This window comes from Schistocerca serialis, chromosome 1 (assembly GCF_023864345.2).
Source record: "Schistocerca serialis cubense isolate TAMUIC-IGC-003099 chromosome 1, iqSchSeri2.2, whole genome shotgun sequence".
NCBI classification, from domain to species: domain Eukaryota; kingdom Metazoa; phylum Arthropoda; class Insecta; order Orthoptera; family Acrididae; genus Schistocerca; species Schistocerca serialis.
The window spans coordinates 1097069323-1097094167 of NC_064638.1; the positions used below are offsets into that span (position 1 = coordinate 1097069323).

General features: G+C 39.6%; 1 protein-coding gene across 2 annotated transcripts in view; it reads right to left on the minus strand.

Moving 5' to 3' along the window:
- Positions 1-24845, minus strand: part of LOC126416289 (trafficking protein particle complex subunit 11) — a 128693-nt gene that overhangs the window by 43991 nt on the left and 59857 nt on the right. For both annotated transcript variants that reach the window (XM_050083943.1, XM_050083952.1), the window contains exons 13-14: positions 11320-11613; positions 410-645 (exon numbers count right to left, since the gene is read on the minus strand). In XM_050083943.1, coding sequence (XP_049939900.1) covers positions 410-645; positions 11320-11613 — 530 coding nt within the window. The remainder of the gene's footprint in view (positions 1-409; positions 646-11319; positions 11614-24845) is intronic.

Below are 24845 nucleotides of genomic sequence, written 5' to 3' on the forward strand. Positions count from 1 at the left end.
GTAATTATTATCATATGCTTTAACTTGCTGTAGCTCTGCTTTATAAAATTTGCAAAGTAAAGTTACTTCCCTACTTTATAAATCACATTTACTGAGGAATCAATGAGCGCTTAGAAAATTTTTTAACTAACAGAGATACAAGAGTGGGCAGCAGGTAAAAAAGGTTGACTACCCCTGCTGTAATGCAGCAAAATGATGAAGTGCTATCCTCTTTATTTGCCACTGAATAATTTAATGCTAGTTATAATTTGCACCTCACCTTCATAATGGAATCCTACAGTTTTTCTCCAAAACCACAAATGATATGCACTACATAAGATAACAGTGATATACAAAGATGCAAGTTATTACATGTTACCATTCCTGGGTGAACCTTAGTTTTACTCCTTTTTAATCCCACTTTACTTACTTGCTTGTTCAATACTGGCATCATCAGTGCTTGTCTGGAGCATTACATCTATACCCACAACATTTAGCTTCTGCTCTTCGGTGTTGTTTACGACAATTTTAATTGGGTACCATTCACCAAGAAGTGCTGGTTCATCATGGATAACAGTAACATCTAGTTTCGAGTCACGTGGCACAATTACTGCAGATGTCAATGACCTGATGTTATCAAAGTCAGGCATACTCACAGGTGACGGTCTGTAAGGAAAAAAGAACTGGAGTTAGGGAAGTTCAAGCAGAGCTGAGATAAATGATCATTGCTTTCATCAATTTACCATCTTATTAAAATGAGTAAGCAGAGAACAGTAAATACTAAACCTGCAATATACAGAGTCAGGCAGGGAGGTGTTACACTTTTCAAAACATTCTAACATATTTAATATTTTTAATAGATTTCAATTACTGTTTTCTTCAAAGACTACAAATACAATGCCATCGTCCAAGTGGCAGCCATTCTTGTTCAGGCATTGTTTCAGGAGTGTGGAATAACTGCATATACACATTTCATGCAATGATATGAGGCAACCTGGAAAACGCTCCTTTAGAAAACCCATGGGTGGTCTCGAACTATGGGACGTAACCTCGTCCTGTTTAAACTAAATGTTATCAGGGTCAATCTGATATCTTCTCAATTCTGGCATAAAAAATTCTCGCATCATGCAACACTGTCAGTTGAAAGTCAGTATGTTAATTTTCTCACAAAAGTAGAGTCCAATGATAAACTGGTTGAATCCACACCACACTGTTACTTTCTCACTATGTAAGGGCCTCTCGTGGAGTCCCCATGGATTATTTTCTGACCAATACCAGCAATTTTGTTTGTTCACAGCACCCGATAAGTGGAAATGAACCTCGTCACTTATTTCCATAATACTGACTTTTCCAACGTTTCTAGCATTCTTTCTGCAGACATATGTCAACCATGTGTAGTCATTTTGCTTCAGTTGTTGAACAACCATGATTTTATAAGGATGAAAGTGGATGTCAAAGCACAAAAGTGGCAAAATGGCCAGTCTGAAATGTGCAAAGGTCAAGTGTGTCATACTGCTGAATACTGAGAGCTGGCCTCTATGGCTTGTCCAACTTTCTTGATGTTTTCTGCTGTTATAACTGTCCAAACACCTCCCTAAGCTGTTCCAGGTCTCACTGTGCCTCTCTCATTCTCAATTTGTTGAACCACTTGGCTTTTGTTGGATGAGAAAGGGCAGCACTGTGTCAACCAACACTGAGCTGATTGTGAACTCTTTGCTGTGTCTGCGCTACCGAATGATCAGTCGCAACAAATGTTTTGTAAACAAGAAACATTGTTCAACTGACCAAGGCTCAATAGTTACTGAAATGGCAACTAATAATGAATGTAAATCAACCACTGTGCATGTGATACTTCCCCTACCACTTAAGTTATGGTGGGCTCTAAAACAACATCTCTTGTGGCGAAACAAGTGCTGTATCATTTGAGAGGTATGGAGGTGAGTGAGTGTGCCAGGACTTACCCCAGTTCACTGTTAGTAGCGCCGGGTCACCACAGCGCACCCATGCATTGCACACAAGTACTGCACCATAATTTAAGAATGAAATTAAAAGTTAAAGTTGCTTTTTGAAACTTTGTCAGCATGTGCTTTAGTATATTAACGTTTAAATGGTCAAATCTCAGACTGATCAGATGAATATTTTTCCATAATACATTGTGTAAAAAAAAAGTGGCGCTAAATAATAAAGCTAGGAACCCAAAAATTGGTCATAATGTGCAGATGTATGTGAAAATTAACTGGTACAAGCCTTAACATGATTAAAGCAATATTTTGGTCAGAATCCACATTTTTAAGAAAAATTGAAGGCGCTAAATATTATAGACTTAGAAATATGAAAATTTGTATGAAGCTTCAGTGTAGTATAAAAACATTAATTATATAACCCCACTGAGCTACCTCTAATAGTTTTCACGTAATTTGCTGAAAACTAAATTTGGAACAAAAATGTCCTTATTTATAGTAGATTAAGTATCTGTTATAATAAAGGTAGAAAGTTTTGGCTATAGCACCTGATGAAACCTATTAAATAAAAGACTATAATAAGTTTCAAAGTCTGTATGTAAATAACAACAAATACAAGGTCTCTTAAAGTTGTACTTCAGAGGTCATGTTCTACCGTCAGTTCCATTCTAAAAATTCTGGAGGGCAAAGTATATATATAAGTGAGCTAAAAGTATTTCTGTGACTTTATCCACCTCAACTACATTCATACAAAAATTATAAAATTCTAAATTAATTCAGGACATTGTTATAAAATATTATGGGTCTGAGAAAGCGGCCATTTAGAGGCTCCTACCATGGGCATAGAGCGGATAACAGCAGGTGTTCCCTTGGCTGTCCACTGCGCCAGTATATAAATACAGCCCGAGAGGCACCTAGCCACAGTATGGTCCACATCAGTCAAACACAGGAGTATGCGATGTCTTGGATGACGCCACAGCCAGACCGCAACTAAACTCTTTTTTGGCACAAATAGGAAGTGAAATCGCGAAGATTGTACACCGTCCTGGACTGTTTAGATTTCGTGGAAGTAACTGCTAGTGTGCTGTCAGTAAGCTTAACAAAAGCACATGGCAAGTGGTGACAACTGTTCTCCACGTTTAAGGCAAGTAATTATTTTGATTATCAGAAGTCAGGGCGAAAGACAATTTAATGGGAACTTACCACAGAGGTTGCCTCTGAACTGCTCATAGTGCTATTTAGCTTAGAGAGATTTTTTATTAGAATTAACATCATGAATATTACGATGTTCTATGTGTGAAACTTTACCAAATATATTTATCAATTAGAACTCAAAAATCTTCATTTATAATCATAGTCCTGATCCCACTGAGCAAATAGAGAATAGAAACATTTCTTTCAGTGGGCTAGACAAGAATGTGGACTTTCACACTGGGAACTATGGTTCAGTATGTTCTGCATCGCTTTCTGGCTGATCACGGAAGTAGTTTCCAGGCTCTCATAAAAGATGGCGAGCAATATTTCAAATATTTCCAACTTATGATTTCCTACTGCTTATGACTTATTATTATTATTATTATTATTATTATTAAACTGCCACACCACTCTCTCTCTTGGACCCTGCCCTGCTGCAATGTTTGCACATAATGACCACCAACCAGGCATCAACCCAAACGAACAGCTACTGCCAAACTGGCCAAGAGCACAGTTAACCACACAGTGATGGAACACACTGTCGAGCACAACATTGTCTCTTTCAATGGGTACTTTACAACCCCTGCATCTTTCCCCCAAAATGATCTTCTCTTATCTTTGTTTCCTTGTAACTTGGCCTTTGTTCTCCTAATCTCCCTAGCCTCGATCTCTGTTAGCCTTCTGTTCCAAGTCCATCTCCACCATGCCTCAGGATCTTAACTTCACTCATCCTGCAACCACATCCTTTCCCCTGCAGCCTCTCCTTCCTCTGTCCTGACACTCTCTCCCAATCCACTCACACATGTCATCACCATTGTGCACTGCATGACCTCAGCAGTGCAGGTACCGGTGTCACACTCTTATCTTGTACATCTGTTGCCTCTTCATCCTGCGTTCCTACACCCTGCACCTGCTACCTCCCTCCCAGCCATCAGCCAACCTTCAACCTTCATAATCTTACCTCCTCCCCCCTCTTCCCTATCTCCTTTCTCCTCTTACTCACTTCACTCAACACAACCCCCTAGCTCTGTCAACTGCAGTGTCAGCACAGTATAAACACAATGAGTGAGTGAGTGAGTGAGTGAGTGAGTGTGTGTGTGTGTGTACACTCAACGACTCAACATCTCTACTACTTTGTGTGTTGTACCTTACTCCAAAACCTTTATAAAAATTTTATATCTCTTAGTTTTAGAAATAAGGAGTGTCTTCATCATAAAATGCGAAATAATATGATACTTAATACAAAAGAAGAGGAGAAAAATGTACACAAGTAATAGTAAAGGATGTACTATTTAGTTACTGTTCCATCCATCACAATGTAGTTTCACACACTTCAGTACAACCTTTCCTCTGCTCTTCTCAGTATCACTACTGGCTGCCACGTGTTCACCAGATGTACATACCATTTTATTTTTATTCCTTTCCAGTACCTTCTATAACTCACATAAAATACCTGGTAACTGGTGGTTCACTAGTTGTAATATACAACTTCATTTCTTTACAACTTTCATCAAAGTGTCTCATTTATCGCAAGTAAGGAAATCATAAAATTTACAAACCATAGGCAAATCATTCAGGACTCCAGATCAGAGAATAGGAAAACTGGATACTGAGAATTAACTATGAAATAACTATGAAATGCTAGATGTAAAGAGAATTACAAATAATAGATATGCCAACTGACAGATAATAAATGAGAAAAATAGAATGAAAAATATGGGCACAGATGAGGCAAAAAGAGCAGCACCAACCAAGAAAAGTAAGTGCACCAGAAGTCATAAATACATTATAAACGGTACTTGAAACAGAATGATAGATAAATTTAATTTTTAATGCTACCACTTACATTTACATTTTCCTGTGGTTCTCAGGTAAGTATAAAAGTTGTTTTTAATTTTCATTTGATTGCAGATTCATTTTGGAGATGCCTTGCCCTTTATTAGAAGTTTTTACTAGAAAATTTTCACATGCCACTCAGAGATATTATGTTTGTACTCTGTTAAGAAAAATGGAAATTTATTTTGGGTCACTACTTGAGGCCAGATGTCTCACTCTCTTAGCCTGTGATCAGCAGATTATACACATGCCTAGTTTGTGTCTTTAGCTCAATATTCAATTTGCTCTTTCTTTCCTGTCCCCACAAACATTCTAACAAATCATTCAAGAAGGCAAAGGAAATACATACATCTTGTCATATAGATACAATAGCCTAATTCTAAAAGCAATGTGAGATATAGTTGTTGTTGTTGTTGTTGTTGTTGTGGTCTTCAGTCCTGAGTCTGGTTTGATGCAGCTCTCCATGCTACTCTATCCTGTGCAAGCTTCTTCATCTCCCAGTACCTACTGCAACCTAATCCTTCTGAATCTGTTTAGTGTATTCATCTCTTGGTCTCCCTCTACGATTTTTACCCTCCACGCTGCCCTCCAATGCTAAATTTGTGATCCCTTGATGCCTCAAAACATGTCCTACCAACCGATCCCTTCTTCTAGTCAAGTTGTGCCACAAATTTCTCTTCTCCCCAATCCTATTCAATACTTCCTCATTAGTTACGTGATCTACCCACCTTATCTTCAGCGTTCTTCTGTAGCACCACATTTCAAAAGCTTCTATTCTCTTCTTGTCCAAACTAGTTATCGTCCATGTTTCACTTCCATACATGGCTACACTCCATACAAATACTTTCAGAAATGACTTCCTGACACTTAAATCTATATTCGATGTTAACAAATTTCTCTTCTTCAGAAACGATTTCCTTGCCATTGCCAGCCTACATTTTATATCCTCTCTACTTCGACAATCATCAGTTATTTTACTCCCTAAATAACAAAACTCCTTTACTACTTAAGTGTCTCATTTCCTAATCTAATTCCCTCAGCATCACCCGATTTAATTTGACTACATTCCATTATCCTCGTTTTGCTTTTGTTGATGTTCATCTTATATTCTCCTTTCAAGACACTGTCCATTCCGTTCAACTGCTCTTCAAAGTCCTTTGCTGTCTCTGACAGAATTACAATGTCATCGGCGAACCTCAAAGTTTTTACTTCTTCTCCATGAATTTTAATGCCTACTCCAAATTTTTCTTTTGTTTCCTTTACTGCTTGCTCAATATACAGATTGAATAACATCGGGGAGAGGCTACAATCCTGTCTCACTCCTTTCCCAACCACTGCTTCCCTTTCATGCCCCTCAACTCTTATAACTGCCATCTGGTTTCTGTACAAATTGTAAATAGCCTTTCTCTCCCTGTATTTTACCCCTGCCACCTTTAGAATTTGAAAGAGAGTATCCCAGTTAACATTGTCAAAAGCTTTCTCTAAGTCTACAAATGCTAGAAACGTAGGTTTGCCTTTTCTTAATCTTTCTTCTAAGATAAGTCGTAAGGTTAGTATTGTCTCACGTGTTCCAACATTTCTACGGAATCCAAACTGATCTTCCCCGAGGTCCGCTTCTACCAGTTTTTCTATTCGTCTGTAAAGAATTCGCGTTAGTATTTTGCAGCTGTGACTCATTAAACTGATAGTTCAATAATTTTCACATCTGTCAACACCTGCTTTCTTTGGGATTGGAATTATTATATTCTTCTTGAAGTCTGAGGGTATATCGCCTGTCTCATACATCTTGCTCACCAGATGGTAGAGTTTTGTCATGACTGGCTCTCCCAAGGCCATCAGTAGTTCTAATGGAATGTTGTCTACTCCTGGGGTCTTGTTTTGACTCAGGTCTTTCACTGCTCTGTCAAACTCTTCACGCAGTATCATATCTCCCATGTCGTCTTCATCTACATCCTCTTCCATTTCCATAATATTGTCCTCAAGTACATCGCCCTTGTATAAACCCTCTATATACTCCTTCCACCTTTCTGCCTTCCCTTCTTTGCTTAGAACTGGGTTTCCATCTGAGCTCTTGATCTTCATGCAAGTGGTTCTCTTCTCTCCAAAGGTCTCTAATTTTCCTGTAGGCAGTATCTATCTTACCCCCAGTGAGACAAGCCTCTACATCCTTACATTTGTCCTCTAGCCATCCCTGCTTAGCCATTTTGCACTTCCTGTCGATCTCATTTTTGAGACGTTTGTATTCCTTTTTGCCTGCTTCACTTACTGTATTTTTATATTTTCTCCTTTCATCAATTAAATTCAATATTTCTTCTGTTACCCAAGGATTACTATTAGCCCTCGTCTTTTTACCTACTTGATCCTCTGCTACCTTCACTACTTCATCCCTCAAAGCTACCCATTCTTCTTCTACTGTATTTCTTTCCCCCATTCCTGTCAATTGTTCCCTTATGCTCTCCCTGAAACTCTGTACAACCTCCGGTTCTTTCAGTTTATCCAGGTCCCATCTCCTTAAATTCCCACCTTTTTGCAGTTTCTTCAGTTTCAATCTGCAGTTCATAACTAACAGATTGTGGTCAGAATCCACATCTGCCCCTGGAAATGTCTTACAATTTAAAACCTGGTTCCTAAATCTCTGTCTTACCATTATATAATCTATCTGATACCTTTTAGCATCTCCAGGATTCTTCCAGGTATACAACCTTTTTTTATGATTCTTGAACCAAGTGTTAGCTATGATTAAGTTATGCTCTGTGCAAAATTCTACAAGGCGGCTTCCTCTTTCATTTCTTCCCCCCAATCCATATTCACCTACTATGTTTCCTTCTCTCCCTTTTCCTACTGACGAATTCCAGTCACCCATGACTATTAGATTTTCGTCTCCATTCACTACCTGAATAATTTCTTTTATCTCATCATACATTTCATCAATTTCTTCATCATCTGCAGTGCTAGTTGGCATATAAACTTGTACTACTGTAGTAGGCATGGGCTTTGTGTCTATCTTGGCCACAATAATGCGTTCACTATGCTGTTTGTAGTAGCTAACCCGCACTCCTATTTTTTTATTCATTATTAAACCTACTCCTGCATTACCCCTATTTGATTTTGTATTTATAACCCTGTAATCACCTGACCAAAAGTCTTGTTCCTCCTGCCACCGAACTTCACTAATTCCCACTATATCTAACTTTAACCTATACATTTCCCTTTTTAAATTTTCTAACCTACCTGCCCGATTAAGGGATCTGACATTCCATGCTCCGATCCGTAGAACGCCAGTTTTCTTTCTCCTGATAACAACGTCCTCTTGAGTAGTCCCCGCCCGGAGATCCAAATGGGGGACTATGTTACCTCCGGAATATTTTACCCAAGAGGACGCCATCATCATTTAATCATACTGTAAAGCTGCATGTGAGATATGGATGAGTCTGATTACAACATAAGAACACCTGACAGAGGGACCATTTATCAATTTGGGAAGGTAACAGCTCAGTCAATCATCCCTCACTTGGCCCGGCCTGTAGCATGGGGGAACTGTGAACCCTACCTCTTGACCCAGGGATGGGAATTAAGTGTTATCCAGTCAGCTGTTATGCACCAGACATGGGGGCTGGCCTTCAGTAGTGCACAAGGAGGAATGAGACAAAGAGGAACCTCAAACACCGAAGCGGAGGAGGAATAAGAGAAGAGAAATGAAGAAAGAAAAGAGGAATGAAAAACAGTGGAGAGACCTGATGTCAGGCTACTGAAAATGCAGAACACATTCCCAAAAAACATCCCAGACATGTTCCCCAAGGGAGGAGAAAAAAGAAAAGCAAGAGGATGGATATGCAGCATGAAAGGAAAAAGATGCTGCAAAGGCTGGGGCCCTGTCGCAGCCAAGCACAAATCCACCAAAGAGTGGCGAGCCCCCTGGGGGGAATGCATGGTATTAATACTAGTTCATTTTCAGATTGCCATTTAATTGTGAACCTGCTTTGCCTCTGAATAAGGAAACGGAACGCTATTAAAGGTTTGGCAGCGCACCTTGCTGTGACCAGAATTTGTTCATATTTGTTAAAGTGGCATCTACAGTGGAAGTGCTGGTCCATGTCTGGCATATTTGGGATTATTGGAGGTCTTGAAAGAATTTGAGTTTTAAATATTTTAATGAGGAAATTGGATAGTATTTTATTTCATCCATCCTAGTTGCTTTAATATACAATTTTAGTTATGGTTAATAACAAGGAGTGTGGTTTGAGCAAGGGCATGTCAGCTCGAAACCAGTAACCACTGCAGCAAAAATTTTAAATTAATGCAAGTGAGATGGGCAACAATAATCCAATTTCCTCAGTACTGAACAGTTGCGTGCCTACTATCTCATGGCAGCATGCCTCAAATCAGCAAAAAATGATTTTAATGATTGTATTTAGCTACATGTCCAAACTATTACACACTATCTTAGCACCCACTGCTTCACTCACATAGACTGTATGGTTTTCACAGTTTTTTTGCTTTTTTTTCTTTAATTGAATTTTTACATGGCTCAAAATTGCAACATATTCTCCACGTTTCATGCTAATTACGACTGTAGAAGCATGGTCATTCCTGTGTGTTCTTCAGAACAAACAGCAATTCTGGTAGCTGGAGCCAGACAGCATTGTTAATCCTGCCAGTTTAGTTCCTGTGGTAATATGTCCATAAAAACTCATCCCATAATACATATTTCCTTGTAAGTCAAATACCAATTTTCAAAGATTTAGCTTTCAATATAACGAAATATTTTCATAAAAACTTTCATCTTCTCTTTCAATTACCTTAGGGGTTGAATTTCCAAAAAACACTGAAACACTTTTTTTTTTTATTTGCAACTGTGAAGCCAAACACAAATTTTCAGAGATTAGTTTCAAGAATGCTTTAGTAGTATTTTCAAAAGAAACTTTCGTTTTACCCTATCAGTGGTTGAATTTCCAAAAATACTGAACCATGCATTTTTTTATTTCTGACTGAAAAACCAGATACCAATTTTCATAGTTCTATCCTCAAAACTGCCTTAATAGCAACATAGTTTCAAATACCTTTGACCCCTATTTCATCCTGTTAGGAGTGGTATTTTAAAAATCATTTCTTAAACAATAACTACAATATAAGATTAACACTCTAAATTTCAAGTTTCTATCCTTAACGGTTTGGACTGGACAATGATTAATCAGTCAGTCAGTCAGTCACTCACTCACTAATTCACACATTATTGTTTGCAATTTTGCATTTTGGTATCCTCAGTTTGATGAAATTTGTGCATTTCAAAATAAATGAGCAATGACAAGTGAAATCTGTATGTAATTTAGTCCAGCCCACCACTACATTTATTCCTAGATGCCATTCAGCAGTCATTTTGATATATTGATGTTGTATTTCATTGTACATCTCAAGGGGAGAGGAGATAGGTAGGGCTCAGGACCTAGTCCAAGCCTGAAAGCTTCATACTAGAGTATGGTTGACTGCTGAATGGCATCTAGATTACATTTTGTTTGTAAATCACACACATAGTTATGATTCATGTAAAGGAAGGGCTACTTAACAAATAATTCCAGTTTTGTTCTTAGTAATCCAATGTTCGTTATGAAGAATGTGACGCTCAACCAGCTGTCTTATTTAATAATTTTGTTTGCTATCTGAAAACAGGCATAACATTTGTGGGATGGCACTAAGACAACAAATATGTTAGTTATTCACCTACACTTCCATCTTAATTCTGTCTGTTGTTTGCTATTTTACTTACCTCTTGCTACATGCAAGATGAAAACTAACATGCACACCTCGCATACCAGTGCTTTAATTATATTTTCAGAAGAGACTCATGTACCAATTGTCTCAGAATCCTAATGATGCTCAACATCAAAACTAAATATCAGTATGTATTTTCTACTGTAATATGGTTTGGAAATTTCTGGCAGAATGTAAATAATTTACAAGAAAAGATAACTCACCAAATGGTAGAAGTGCTGTTTCATGCAAAACCTTACCAGAATTTGTGTGTGTGTGTGTGTGTGTGTGTGTGTGTGTGTGTGTGTGTGTGTGTGTGTGTGTGAGAGAGAGAGAGAGAGAGAGAGAGAGAAGGGGGGGGGGGGGGATTCACTAGGAAACATCAAGATAATATTCATTTGCAGACATTCAGGCCCCTAGGATGAGATAGTTCTGTGTGCTGTTGAGCCTACTACACTGAGGAATACAGTTGATAAATATTAAAAATTTTATCAGTGTGTATACAGGACCAGTAACACATAAATGCAGACAAATGCAAATATATTACTACTACTATTATTTATCAAAATGAGCTAATATCCAAATGTTTAAGTTTACAAACCTGAAATGCTGTAGTTCAGGACAAACAGCATCACATGCTGTACCTCCATCATTACCACTTCCAGTAAAACGAAGAATGGTGCAACGTTCTGTCCCTAGCTGCAGCAGCAGAGAACCAATCTGAAGATCTCTACCACCATCGGGTGGCAGGAACTTGCATGCAAATCTTTTCACTTCACCACATGTAAACAGCAGAGAAGGTCCCTCATCACACACAGCAAATTCTGAACTGTAACTAGGATTGTTCACAGTGACTGACAGCTTGCTGAACTGCAACGGTTGTGGGCAGCAGCTCCTAGAAGAATACCTATAATTCACTGAACGGTATACAGAAACAGAGCAACAACACATTTTTTGTAGAAATTTTGTGAATTAATGTAGTTATTTGCTTTTCTTCTCATATTGTCAAGAGAACAAAAACAATGAAATCTCAACAGTTATTTTTGATTATATGAGAAAAGTTAAGAAACTGGAAAAATCTGTACCAGAAAAATTACAGGTTGTAAAATGATTATGGATTAAAAATGAGTTACTATATTGTATTACAGCCAAAGTAATCCACTAAAAGTTATATTACTCTGTTCATATTTTTATCAAGATGATACATTGTGCCTCACAATCTCTCTTGGAAAATGTGAGGCACTCTTCAATTCTCTGTCAATTATTGAACATTGTTTTTATGTAGTCACTGCAGGAGTAACTGCAGCTATGGTGACAAAGGGACAGAAGAACTACCAACTGAAGTTAAAGATTGCAGAAATTCAATATAGTTCCATAGAAAAGGTCAGCAAAATAAAAAAAGTGAAAAGAAGCCTACACAATGAAAAACGAAAAAATCAGCTGGTTAGGAAAAGCAAAAGCAGTTTAGATAAGGAAGCCAAAAGAATTGTTGGTATAGCAGCTGAGATTCAAATTCCTGAGCAAATTGTGGAAGGAATGAAATCAAGCTACAGTAGCCTTTGTTATCACGACTTTCATCGTGGTTGAATCACTGATATCAGTGACTTACACTATCCTCTACTTAACCTATCTTTAGCACAGAAAGGCGTAAAATTTGCTTTCGATAAATTACCAGCTGAAATAAAACGTCTGAAAGACAGCAGTAGTAGCTTCAAAAATAAATTGAAATCATATCTCCTTGACAACTCCTTCTATACCATTTCAAAAAATCATTTCTTATGCTCTTGACACATTCCACATCATAATGGTTACCACAAGATTGATCAATGGACATGTAACTAACTCACTAACTCACTGAAAATATTCCTCCTTGATGTCTTGCTGTCTGAAAGTAGTGACGATCTTTTATCCAGAATGTAAGTATTTTCTTGGCCATATCAAATCTGTACCTGCCATTCTCCTGCTAGGTACCCTCCTTGTCACTGTCAATGCCACATCCATATTTTCTTGTCTAATGGGTTAACAGCCTCAATAAATAATTTAATGATTATCACTTTCTGCTTAAAGTTGCTAATTTTATTCAAATTCTATGTTTGCTTGGATGGCCGTCTCCAGCAGTATCTGTTATACAACAATTATTTTTATTTGATATCCTTCTGCCTTAACCTAAAACAGACTTGTATTTACAGTTCAGACATTAAATAAATTCAAGTGAACAGACCAACAGGTACCTGGATAATATAAGACATACTTTCTGCGTGATACAATAGAGTGAAATATAGTTGCTATGTGAAAAATATTACTTTTGCTTATATTTAGCTCTAACTAGTATGGAGCACAAACAACTTTACAAAAATGGTACCATTATTATAAGATAAACTGAAAAATGGCAAAAATTGCCAAAATGAGCTCGTCATGATGTTGACATGAGTACAAAGCATTAATACAGTTCCAACTGCAGTGAAAATGTGAGAGAATATATGTAAAAAGACACGTATGCACAAATACATCTTCATGACTACATTGTTTCAATTAACTACATTGTACTGGCATTGTAGCTCATGTGTTGGTACAGTGTAGTCAGCTGAGACAATGTAGCCATGCATATGCATGTACGTGTATCTGTGTTTTGTACTAATTACTTCTCAAGGAGGACATCTGTTGGAAACAACTTAGCTTTTTTTCTTTGCTGACACCTTGCAGTTTTTCATTGTTTACATCTTTGATCTGTCTTGTAATTATCTACAAAAAATAGTTCTTAAGACTGTGTTCCTGGCAATATGGTCTATATTAATTTCATTCATCACTAAGTCAACTTCATACTCTCTTAAAGAGCGGACTGGAGTCAATATGCCACAGATTAAGGGCCCTGGAAGAGACTACAGGAAGTTTTGACAGCTATAAAGTACCATTTGTTCAGAAATTGATAAACAGAATCACTAGTGTTCTTGTGGCATAAATTATTGTTGCTTTGAGTTACCATGTAATGAATGTGTTCTATGCGGTGGCATCATATTTTTTGTTAAGAGAGGTTCATGATTTGTCTGTTGAATACATCTGGGATGGTTTTGGGTGGACAATCACTGTTTAATTTTGAAAAGGACCTAGTATGGCTAACTACAACTGGAAATTTATGACTAAAATGTATCTAAAATCCAGGGAACTGTGGAAAACAATTGCTGGCAGTGATGAAGATACAAAGAATGTACATAAATAATTATCCACATATACATAACTGTAAATTCATCTGCATAAATAAAATGTGTAATGCAGAAGTAAAACTTTGTAGACCAATGGCAGCTAAAGAAGCATGGTGAAATTTATAATCAGCATTTGAAGATAAGTGTTTATCTAGTTACATCAGGCTGCTACAATGTTTCATGAATGTATGACTGGCTTCTGAGAAAAATATGGAAGCATTGTGTCAAAAATTATGTCATTTGCTCAACATATCCAGAGCACTGGTATGGAAATATGATGATTTGATAGTTGTCAACACACTAAGTGGATATCCAGCAGATTATGGCATTTGAGAAGTCAAGCATCAATATTACTAGTTATTTTGTAAGTCAGCTGTTAATTCAAGGCTGAACAAAACATCACTGGCAGCTAGTAAGCAGAACAGTAAACATCAGAAGTTGAGCACCAGTTGCCATGTGCAAAATTCCAAGTTGTTTAAATGTCATAAAGCAACTGAGTGGAGAACTAAGAAGAAACCAAACATGTCTTCAAATGCTGCAACTACCTTGAAAACTGAAACTGAAAATACAGTCTTGGAAAAAAAACACACACCACAAAGGAATTATCTGAATGGGATCTGAATGGGCTGGAAATCAATAGATGTGATGCACATGTACAGACAAACAAACGATTACAATTTCAGAAAAACTAGATGATTTATTCAAGAGAAAGAGTTTCACAAATTCAGTAAATCAATAATTTGTTGGCCCACCTCTGGCCCTTATGCAAGCAGTTATTCGGCTTGGTACTGACTGACAGAATTGTTGGATGTCCTTCTGAGAGATATTGTGCCAAATTCTGTCCAATAGATGTGTTAGATTGCCCAAATCCTCAGCTGGTTGGAAGACCCTGCCCCCAATGCTCCAAACACTCTCAATTGATGAGAGATCCAGCGACCTTGCTGGTCAACGCAGGGTTCGGCAAGCACTCTCCCCATGTGCAGACAGGCATTTGTTCTGGTCTTCAGTCCTGAGACTGGTTTGATGCAGCTCTCCATGCTACTCTATCCTGTGCAAGCTTTTTCATCTCCCAGTACCTACTGCAACCTACATCCTTCTGAATCTGCTTAGTGTATTCATCTCTTGGTCTCCCTCTACGATTTTTACCCTCCACGCTGCCCTCCAATACTAAATAGGTGATACCTTGATGCCTCAGAACATGTCCTACCAACCGATCCCTTCTTCTGGTCAAGTTGTGCCACAAATTTCTCTTCTCCCCAATCCTATTCAATACTTCCTCATTAGTTATGTGATCTACCCATCTAATCTTCAGCATTCTTCTGTAGCACCACATTTCGAAAGCTTCTATTCTCTTCTTGTCCAAACTAGTTATCGTCCATGTTTCACTTCCACACATGGCTACACTCCATACAAATACTTTCAGAAATGACTTCCTGACACTTAAATCAATACTGGATGTTAACAAATTTCTCTTCTTCAGAAACGCTTTCCTTGCCATTGCCAGCCTACATTTTATATCCTCTCTACTTCGACCATCATCAGTTTTTTGCTCCCCAAATAGCAAAACTCGTTTACTACTTTAAGTGCCTCATTTCCAAATCTAATTCCCTCAGCATCACCTGACTTAATTTGACTACATTCCATTATCCTTGTTTTGCTTTTGTTGATGTTCATCTTATATCCTCCTTTCAAGACACTGTCCATTCCATTCAACTGCTCTTCCAAGTCCTTTGCTGTCTCTGACAGAATTACAATGTCATCGGCGAAACTCAAAGTTTTTACTTCTTCTCCATGAATTTTAATACCTACTCCGAATTTTTCTTTTGTTTCCTTTACTGCTTGCTCAATATACAGATTGAATAACATCGGGGAGAGGCTACAACCCTGTCTCACTCCTTTGCCAACCACTGCTTCCCTTTCATGTCCCTCGACTCTTATAAGTGCCATCTGGTTTCTGTACAAATTGTAAATAGCCTTTCGCTCCCTGTATTTTACCCCTGCCACCTTTAGAATTTGAAAGAGAGTATTCCAGTCAACATTGTCAAAAGCTTTCTCTAAGTCTACAAATGCTAGAAACGTAGGTTTGCCTGTCCTTAATCTTTCTTCTAAGATAAGTCGTAAGGTCAGTATTGCCTCACGTGTTCCAGTGTTTCTATGGAATTCAAACTGATCTTCCCCGAGGTGGGCTTCTACTAGTTTTTCCATTCGTCTGTAAAGAATTCGTGTTAGTATTTTGCAGCTGTGACTTATTAAACTGATAGTTCGGTAATTTTCACATCTGTCAACACCTGCTTTCTTTGGGATTGGAATTATTATATTCTTCTTGAAGTCTGAGGGTATATCGCCTGTTTCATACATCTTGCTCACCAGATGGTAGAGTTTTGTCAGGACTAGCTCTCCCAAGGCCGTCAGTAGTTCCAATGGAATGTTGTCTACTCCAGGGGCCTTGTTTCGACTCAGGTCTTTCAGTGCTCTGTCAAACTCTTCACGCAGTATCATATCTCCCATTTCATCTTCATCTACATCCTCTTCCATTTCCATAATATTGTCCTCAAGTACATCGCCCTTGTATAGACCCTCTATATACTCCTTCCACCTTTCTGCTTTCCCTTCTTTGCTTAGAACTGGGTTTCCATCTGAGCTCTTGATATTCATACAAGTCGTTCTCTTCTCTCCAAAGGTCTCTCTAATTTTCCTGTAGGCAGTATCTATCTTACCCCTAGTGAGACAAGCCTCTACATCCTTACATTTGTCCTCTAGCCATCCCTGCTTAGCCATTTTGCACTTCCTGTCGATCTCATTTTTGAGACGTTTGTATTCCTTTCTGCCTGCTTCATTTACTGCATCTTTATATTTCCTCCTTTCATCAATTAAATTCAATATTTCTTCTGTTACCCATGGATTTCTACTAGCCCTCATCTTTTTACCTACTTGATCCTCTGCTGCCTTCGCTACTTCATCCCTCAAAGCTACCCATTCTTCTTCTACTGTATTTCTTTCCCCCATTCCTGTCAATTGTTCCCTTATGCTCTCTCTGAAACTCTGTACAACCTCTGGTTCTTTCAGTTTATCCAGGTCCCATCTCCTTAAATTCCCACCTTTTTGCATTTTCTTCAGTTTTAATCTACAGGTCATAACCAATAGATTGTGGTCAGAGTCCACAGCTGCCCCTGGAAATGTCTTACAATTTAAAACCTGGTACCTAAATCTCTGTCTTACCATTATATAATCTATCTGATACCTTTTAGTATCTCCAGGGTTCTTCCATGTATACAACCTTCTTTCATGATTCTTAAACCAAGTGTTAGTTATGATTATGTTGTGCTCTGTGCAAAATTCTACAAGGCGGCTTCCTCTTTCATTTCTTAGCACCAATCCATATTCCTTCTCTCCCTTTTCCTACACTCAAATTCCAGTCACCCATGACTATTAAATTTTCGTCTCCCTTCACAATCTGAATTTCATCATACATTTCTTCAATTTCTTCGTCATCTGCAGAGCTAGTTGGCATATAAACTTGTACTACTGTAGTAGGTGTGGGCTTCGTATCTATCTTGGCCACAATAATGCGTTCACTATGTGGTTTGTAGTAGCTTACCCGCATTCCTATTTTCCTATTCATTATTAAACCTACTCCTGCATAACCCCTATTTGATTTTGTGTTTATAACCCTGTAGTCACCTGACCAGAAGTCTTGTTCCTCCTGCCACCGAACTTCACTAATTCCCACTATATCTAACTTCAACCTATCCATTTCCCTTTTTAAATTTTCTAACCTACTTGCCCGATTAAGGGATCTGACATTCCACGCTCCGATCCGTAGAACGCCAGTTTTCTTTCTCCTGATAACGACATCCTCTTGAGTAATCCCCGCCCAGAGATCCGAATGGGGGACTATTTTACCTCCGGAATATTTTACCCAAGAGGACGCCATCATCATTTAATCATACAGTAAAGCTGCATGCCCTCGGGAAAAATTACGGCTGTAGTTTCCCCTTGCTTTCGGCCGTTCGCAGTACCAGCACAGCAAGGCCGTTTTGGTTATTGTTACAAGGCCAGATCAGTCAATCATCCAGACAGTTGCCCTTCCAACTACTGAAAAGGCTGCTGCCCCTCTTCAGGAACCACACGTTTGTCTGGCCTCTCAACAGATACCCCTCCGTTGTGGTTGCACCTACGGTACGGCTATCTGTATTGCTGAGGCACGCAAGCCTCCCCACCAACGGCAAGGTCCATGGTTCATGGGGGGGGGGGGGGGGGGGGGGGGACAGGCATTATCTTGCTGAAATATAAGCCCAGGATGGCTTGCCATGAAGGGCAACAAAATGGAGCATAGAATATCATGGGCAACAAAATGGAGCATAGAATATCATGACATACTGCTGGGCTGTAAGTGTGCCACAGGTAACAACAAAAAAGATTTCCTATGAAAAGAAATGGCAACCCAAATAATCACTCCTGGTTGTCGGGCCATATGTCTCCAGACATTTCTTTGCTCATCATCGGGGCTCAATTCGAAGAACTCATCACTGAAGAAAAATCTACTCCAATCAATTGAATTCCACACTGAAGATGTTGGACCTGTTTAGGAATATATTGACCTCTACCTATTTTCTGTATGGGAGCCAATTTTAAGAGCAGAGAGAAGATGTAGATATGAGCAGCCCTCTGTCTCCAACGGTTGCCAATATATTTGTGGAGAGATCTGAGGAGGAAGCATTAATGTCTAGATAAAAACTCACATTTCTTCATGTATGTGGATTATACATTTTTCATCAGGCCACATGGTAGAGAGAGGCTTAATGAGTTTCTTCAACACCAAGTTCACCATGGAACTGGAAAAAGGTGGCCTGCTGTTGTTTCCAAACATCCTCATCAAAAGGAGAACAGATGGGTAGTTTGGCCACAGCATGTACCGCAAACCCATACACACTGATTTATATTTGCAAACCAGTAGCTGTCATCATCCAACTCACAGAATTGGAGTTCTGGAGAGAATGGTCCGCAGGGCACACACCTTGTCAGACCCAGATAGTTTAGTAGCAGAAACAGAGCATCTACAGTTAGCATTCTACAAGAATGTAGACACAGCCAAAGAGATTCAGGAGGCACTTCAATGACCCAAAAGAAGATTGAGATAATGCAAATACTGTGGCATATCTACCCTATGCAGGACCTATTTCCGTCAGAATCAGCAGGATCCTCAGGATGCTAAACATCAAGTGTGTATTGTGACTGACTAGCAAGATTAGGGAATTTTTGGGGACTGTGAAATATGGCATGGGACCAGACAACTAGGAGTTTATCATATACCTTGCCAATGTGGCAAGTCTTACATTGGCCAAGCAACCAGGGCAGTGGACATGAGATGCAAAGAACATTAGAGGCACACACAACTAAGAGAGGCAACTATATCAGCCACTGCCATGCACAGACTGGAGCACAGACTGGTATTCACTCATTCCATGAATCATGATAAAACAAGAGTTCTGGCACAGACTTCCAGACACTGGGACAGTGTCATAAGAGAGTTGACAGAGATAAAGGTGAAGGAAAACCTCATGAAACATGACTCAGTAGAGCCTGGGATCCTGTGCTGGAATTGCTGAATAGGTGATGGAGTCAGCAGAAGCACTCCACAAAAACAAGAACTGAATGTGTGGACATGGGAAACAAACCCCAGACAGAGCACCAAGGGCACCAGGCCAAAGATGGAGTACCTAAGTTTGTTTCCACTGGAACTGACTGTAGAGAGGGAGACTGCAGTTATAAATGCTGGATCTGTTCCACTTGAGTAGTTGTCTCAGGTAGTTGTCAGGACTGGCTCTCCCAAGGCCGTCAGTAGTTCCAATGGAATGTTGTCTACTCCAGGGGCCTTATTTCGACTCAGGTCTTTCAGTGCTCTGTCAAACTCTTCACGCAGTATCATATCTCCCATTTCATCTTCATCTACATCCTCTTCCATTTCCATAATATTGTCCTCAAGTACATCGCCCTTGTATAGACCCTCTATATACTCCTTCCACCTTTCTGCTTTCCCTTCTTTGCTTAGAACTGGGTTTCCATCTGAGCTCTTGATATTCATACAAGTCGTTCTCTTCTCTCCAAAGGTCTCTCTAATTTTCCTGTAGGCAGTATCTATCTTACCCCTAGTGAGACAAGCCTCTACATCCTTACATTTGTCCTCTAGCCATCCCTGCTTAGCCATTTTGCACTTCCTGTCGATCTCATTTTTGAGACGTTTGTATTCCTTTCTGCCTGCTTCATTTACTGCATCTTTATATTTCCTCCTTTCATCAATTAAATTCAATATTTCTTCTGTTACCCATGGATTTCTACTAGCCCTCATCTTTTTACCTACTTGATCCTCTGCTGCCTTCGCTACTTCATCCCTCAAAGCTACCCATTCTTCTTCTACTGTATTTCTTTCCCCCATTCCTGTCAATTGTTCCCTTATGCTCTCTCTGAAACTCTGTACAACCTCTGGTTCTTTCAGTTTATCCAGGTCCCATCTCCTTAAATTCCCACCTTTTTGCATTTTCTTCAGTTTTAATCTACAGGTCATAACCAATAGATTGTGGTCAGAGTCCACAGCTGCCCCTGGAAATGTCTTACAATTTAAAACCTGGTTCCTAAATCTCTGTCTTACCATTATATAATCTATCTGATACCTTTTAGTATCTCCAGGGTTCTTCCATGTATACAACCTTCTTTCATGATTCTTAAACCAAGTGTTAGTTATGATTATGTTGTGCTCTGTGCAAAATTCTACAAGGCGGCTTCCTCTTTCATTTCTTAGCACCAATCCATATTCCTTCTCTCCCTTTTCCTACACTCAAATTCCAGTCACCCATGACTATTAAATTTTCGTCTCCCTTCACAATCTGAATTTCATCATACATTTCTTCAATTTCTTCGTCATCTGCAGAGCTAGTTGGCATATAAACTTGTACTACTGTAGTAGGTGTGGGCTTCGTATCTATCTTGGCCACAATAATGCGTTCACTATGTGGTTTGTAGTAGCTTACCCGCATTCCTATTTTCCTATTCATTATTAAACCTACTCCTGCATAACCCCTATTTGATTTTGTGTTTATAACCCTGTAGTCACCTGACCAGAAGTCTTGTTCCTCCTGCCACCGAACTTCACTAATTCCCACTATATCTAACTTCAACCTATCCATTTCCCTTTTTAAATTTTCTAACCTACTTGCCCGATTAAGGGATCTGACATTCCACGCTCCGATCCGTAGAACACCAGTTTCCTTTCTCCTGATAACGACATCCTCTTGAGTAGTCCCCGCCCGGAGATCCGAATGGGGGATTATTTTACCTCCGGAATATTTTACCCAAGAGGACGCCATCATCATTTAATCATACAGTAAAGCTGCATGCCCTCGGGAAAAATTACGGCTGTAGTTTCCCCTTGCTTTCGGCCGTTCGCAGTACCAGCACAGCAAGGCCGTTTTGGTTATTGTTACAAGGCCAGATCAGTCAATCATCCAGACAGTTGCCCTTCCAACTACTGAAAAGGCTGCTGCCCCTCTTCAGGAACCACACGTTTGTCTGGCCTCTCAACAGATACCCCTCCGTTGTGGTTGCACCTACGGTACGGCTATCTGTATTGCTGAGGCACGCAAGCCTCCCCACCAACGGCAAGGTCCATGGTTCATGGGGGGGGGGGGGGGGGGGACAGGCATTATCTTGCTGAAATATAAGCCCAGGATGGCTTGCCATGAAGGGCAACAAAATGGAGCATAGAATATCATGGGCAACAAAATGGAGCATAGAATATCATGACATACTGCTGGGCTGTAAGTGTGCCACAGGTAACAACAAAAAAGATTTCCTATGAAAAGAAATGGCAACCCAAATAATCACTCCTGGTTGTCGGGCCATATGTCTCCAGACATTTCTTTGCTCATCATCGGGGCTCAATTCGAAGAACTCATCACTGAAGAAAAATCTACTCCAATCAATTGAATTCCACACTGAAGATGTAGGACCTGTTTAGGAATATATTGACCTCTACCTATTTTCTGTATGGGAGCCAATTTTAAGAGCAGAGAGAAGATGTAGATATGAGCAGCCCTCTGTCTCCAACGGTTGCCAATATATTTGTGGAGAGATCTGAGGAGGAAGCATTAATGTCTAGATAAAAACTCACATTTCTTCATGTATGTGGATTATACATTTTTCATCAGGCCACATGGTAGAGAGAGGCTTAATGAGTTTCTTCAACACCAAGTTCACCATGGAACTGGAAAAAGGTGGCCTGCTGTTGTTTCTAAACATTCTCATCAAAAGGAGAACAGATGGGTAGTTTGGCCACAGCATGTACCGCAAACCCATACACACTGATTTATATTTGCAAACCAGTAGCTGTCATCATCCAACTCACAGAATTGGAGTTCTGGAGAGAATGGTCCGCAGGGCACACACCTTGTCAGACCCAGATAGTTTAGTAGCAGAAACAGAGCATCTACAGTTAGCATTCTACAAGAATGTAGACACAGCCAAAGAGATTCAGGAGGCACTTCAATGACCCAAAAGAAGATTGAGATAATGCAAATACTGTGGCATATCTACCCTATGCAGGACCTATTTCTGTCAGAATCAGCAGGATCCTCAGGATGCTAAACATCAAGTGTGTATTGTGACTGACTAGCAAGATTAGGGAATTTTTGAGGACTGTGAAATGTGGCATGGGACTAGACAACTAGGTGTTTATCATATACCTTGCCAATGTGGCAAGTCTTACATTGGCCAAGCAACCAGGGCAGTGGACATGAGATGCAAAGAACATTAGAGGCACACACAACTAAGAGAGGCAACTATATCAGCCACTGCCATGCACAGACTGGAGCACAGACTGGTATTCACTCATTCCATGAATCATGATAAAACAAGAGTTCTGGCACAGACTTCCAGACACTGGGACAGTGTCATAAGAGAGTTGACAGAGATAAAGGTGAAGGAAAACCTCATGAAACATGACTCAGTAGAGCCTGGGATCCTGTGCTGGAATTGCTGAATAGGTGATGGAGTCAGCAGAAGCACTCCACAAAAACAAGAACTGAATGTGTGGACATGGGAAACAAACCCCAGACAGAGCACCAAGGGCACCAGGCCAAAGATGGAGTACCTAAGTTTGTTTCCACTGGAACTGACTGTAGAGAGGGAGACTGCAGTTATAAATGCTGGATCTGTTCCACTTGAGTAGTTGTCTCAGGTAGTTGTCAGGACTGGCTCTCCCAAGGCCGTCAGTAGTTCCAATGGAATGTTGTCTACTCCAGGGGCCTTGTTTCGACTCAGGTCTTTCAGTGCTCTGTCAAACTCTTCACGCAGTATCATATCTCCCATTTCATCTTCATCTACATCCTCTTCCATTTCCATAATATTGTCCTCAAGTACATCGCCCTTGTATAGACCCTCTATATACTCCTTCCACCTTTCTGCTTTCCCTTCTTTGCTTAGAACTGGGTTTCCATCTGAGCTCTTGATATTCATACAAGTCGTTCTCTTCTCTCCAAAGGTCTCTCTAATTTTCCTGTAGGCAGTATCTATCTTACCCCTAGTGAGACAAGCCTCTACATCCTTACATTTGTCCTCTAGCCATCCCTGCTTAGCCATTTTGCACTTCCTGTCGATCTCATTTTTGAGACGTTTGTATTCCTTTCTGCCTGCTTCATTTACTGCATCTTTATATTTCCTCCTTTCATCAATTAAATTCAATATTTCTTCTGTTACCCATGGATTTCTACTAGCCCTCATCTTTTTACCTACTTGATCCTCTGCTGCCTTCGCTACTTCATCCCTCAAAGCTACCCATTCTTCTTCTACTGTATTTCTTTCCCCCATTCCTGTCAATTGTTCCCTTATGCTCTCTCTGAAACTCTGTACAACCTCTGGTTCTTTCAGTTTATCCAGGTCCCATCTCCTTAAATTCCCACCTTTTTGCATTTTCTTCAGTTTTAATCTACAGGTCATAACCAATAGATTGTGGTCAGAGTCCACAGCTGCCCCTGGAAATGTCTTACAATTTAAAACCTGGTTCCTAAATCTCTGTCTTACCATTATATAATCTATCTGATACCTTTTAGTATCTCCAGGGTTCTTCCATGTATACAACCTTCTTTCATGATTCTTAAACCAAGTGTTAGTTATGATTATGTTGTGCTCTGTGCAAAATTCTACAAGGCGGCTTCCTCTTTCATTTCTTAGCACCAATCCATATTCCTTCTCTCCCTTTTCCTACACTCAAATTCCAGTCACCCATGACTATTAAATTTTCGTCTCCCTTCACAATCTGAATTTCATCATACATTTCTTCAATTTCTTCGTCATCTGCAGAGCTAGTTGGCATATAAACTTGTACTACTGTAGTAGGTGTGGGCTTCGTATCTATCTTGGCCACAATAATGCGTTCACTATGTGGTTTGTAGTAGCTTACCCGCATTCCTATTTTCCTATTCATTATTAAACCTACTCCTGCATAACCCCTATTTGATTTTGTGTTTATAACCCTGTAGTCACCTGACCAGAAGTCTTGTTCCTCCTGCCACCGAACTTCACTAATTCCCACTATATCTAACTTCAACCTATCCATTTCCCTTTTTAAATTTTCTAACCTACTTGCCCGATTAAGGGATCTGACATTCCACGCTCCGATCCGTAGAACGCCAGTTTTCTTTCTCCTGATAACGACATCCTCTTGAGTAATCCCCGCCCGGAGATCCGAATGGGGGACTATTTTACCTCCGGAATATTTTACCCAAGAGGACGCCATCATCATTTAATCATACAGTAAAGCTGCATGCCCTCGGGAAAAATTACGGCTGTAGTTTCCCCTTGCTTTCGGCCGTTCGCAGTACCAGCACAGCAAGGCCGTTTTGGTTATTGTTACAAGGCCAGATCAGTCAATCAT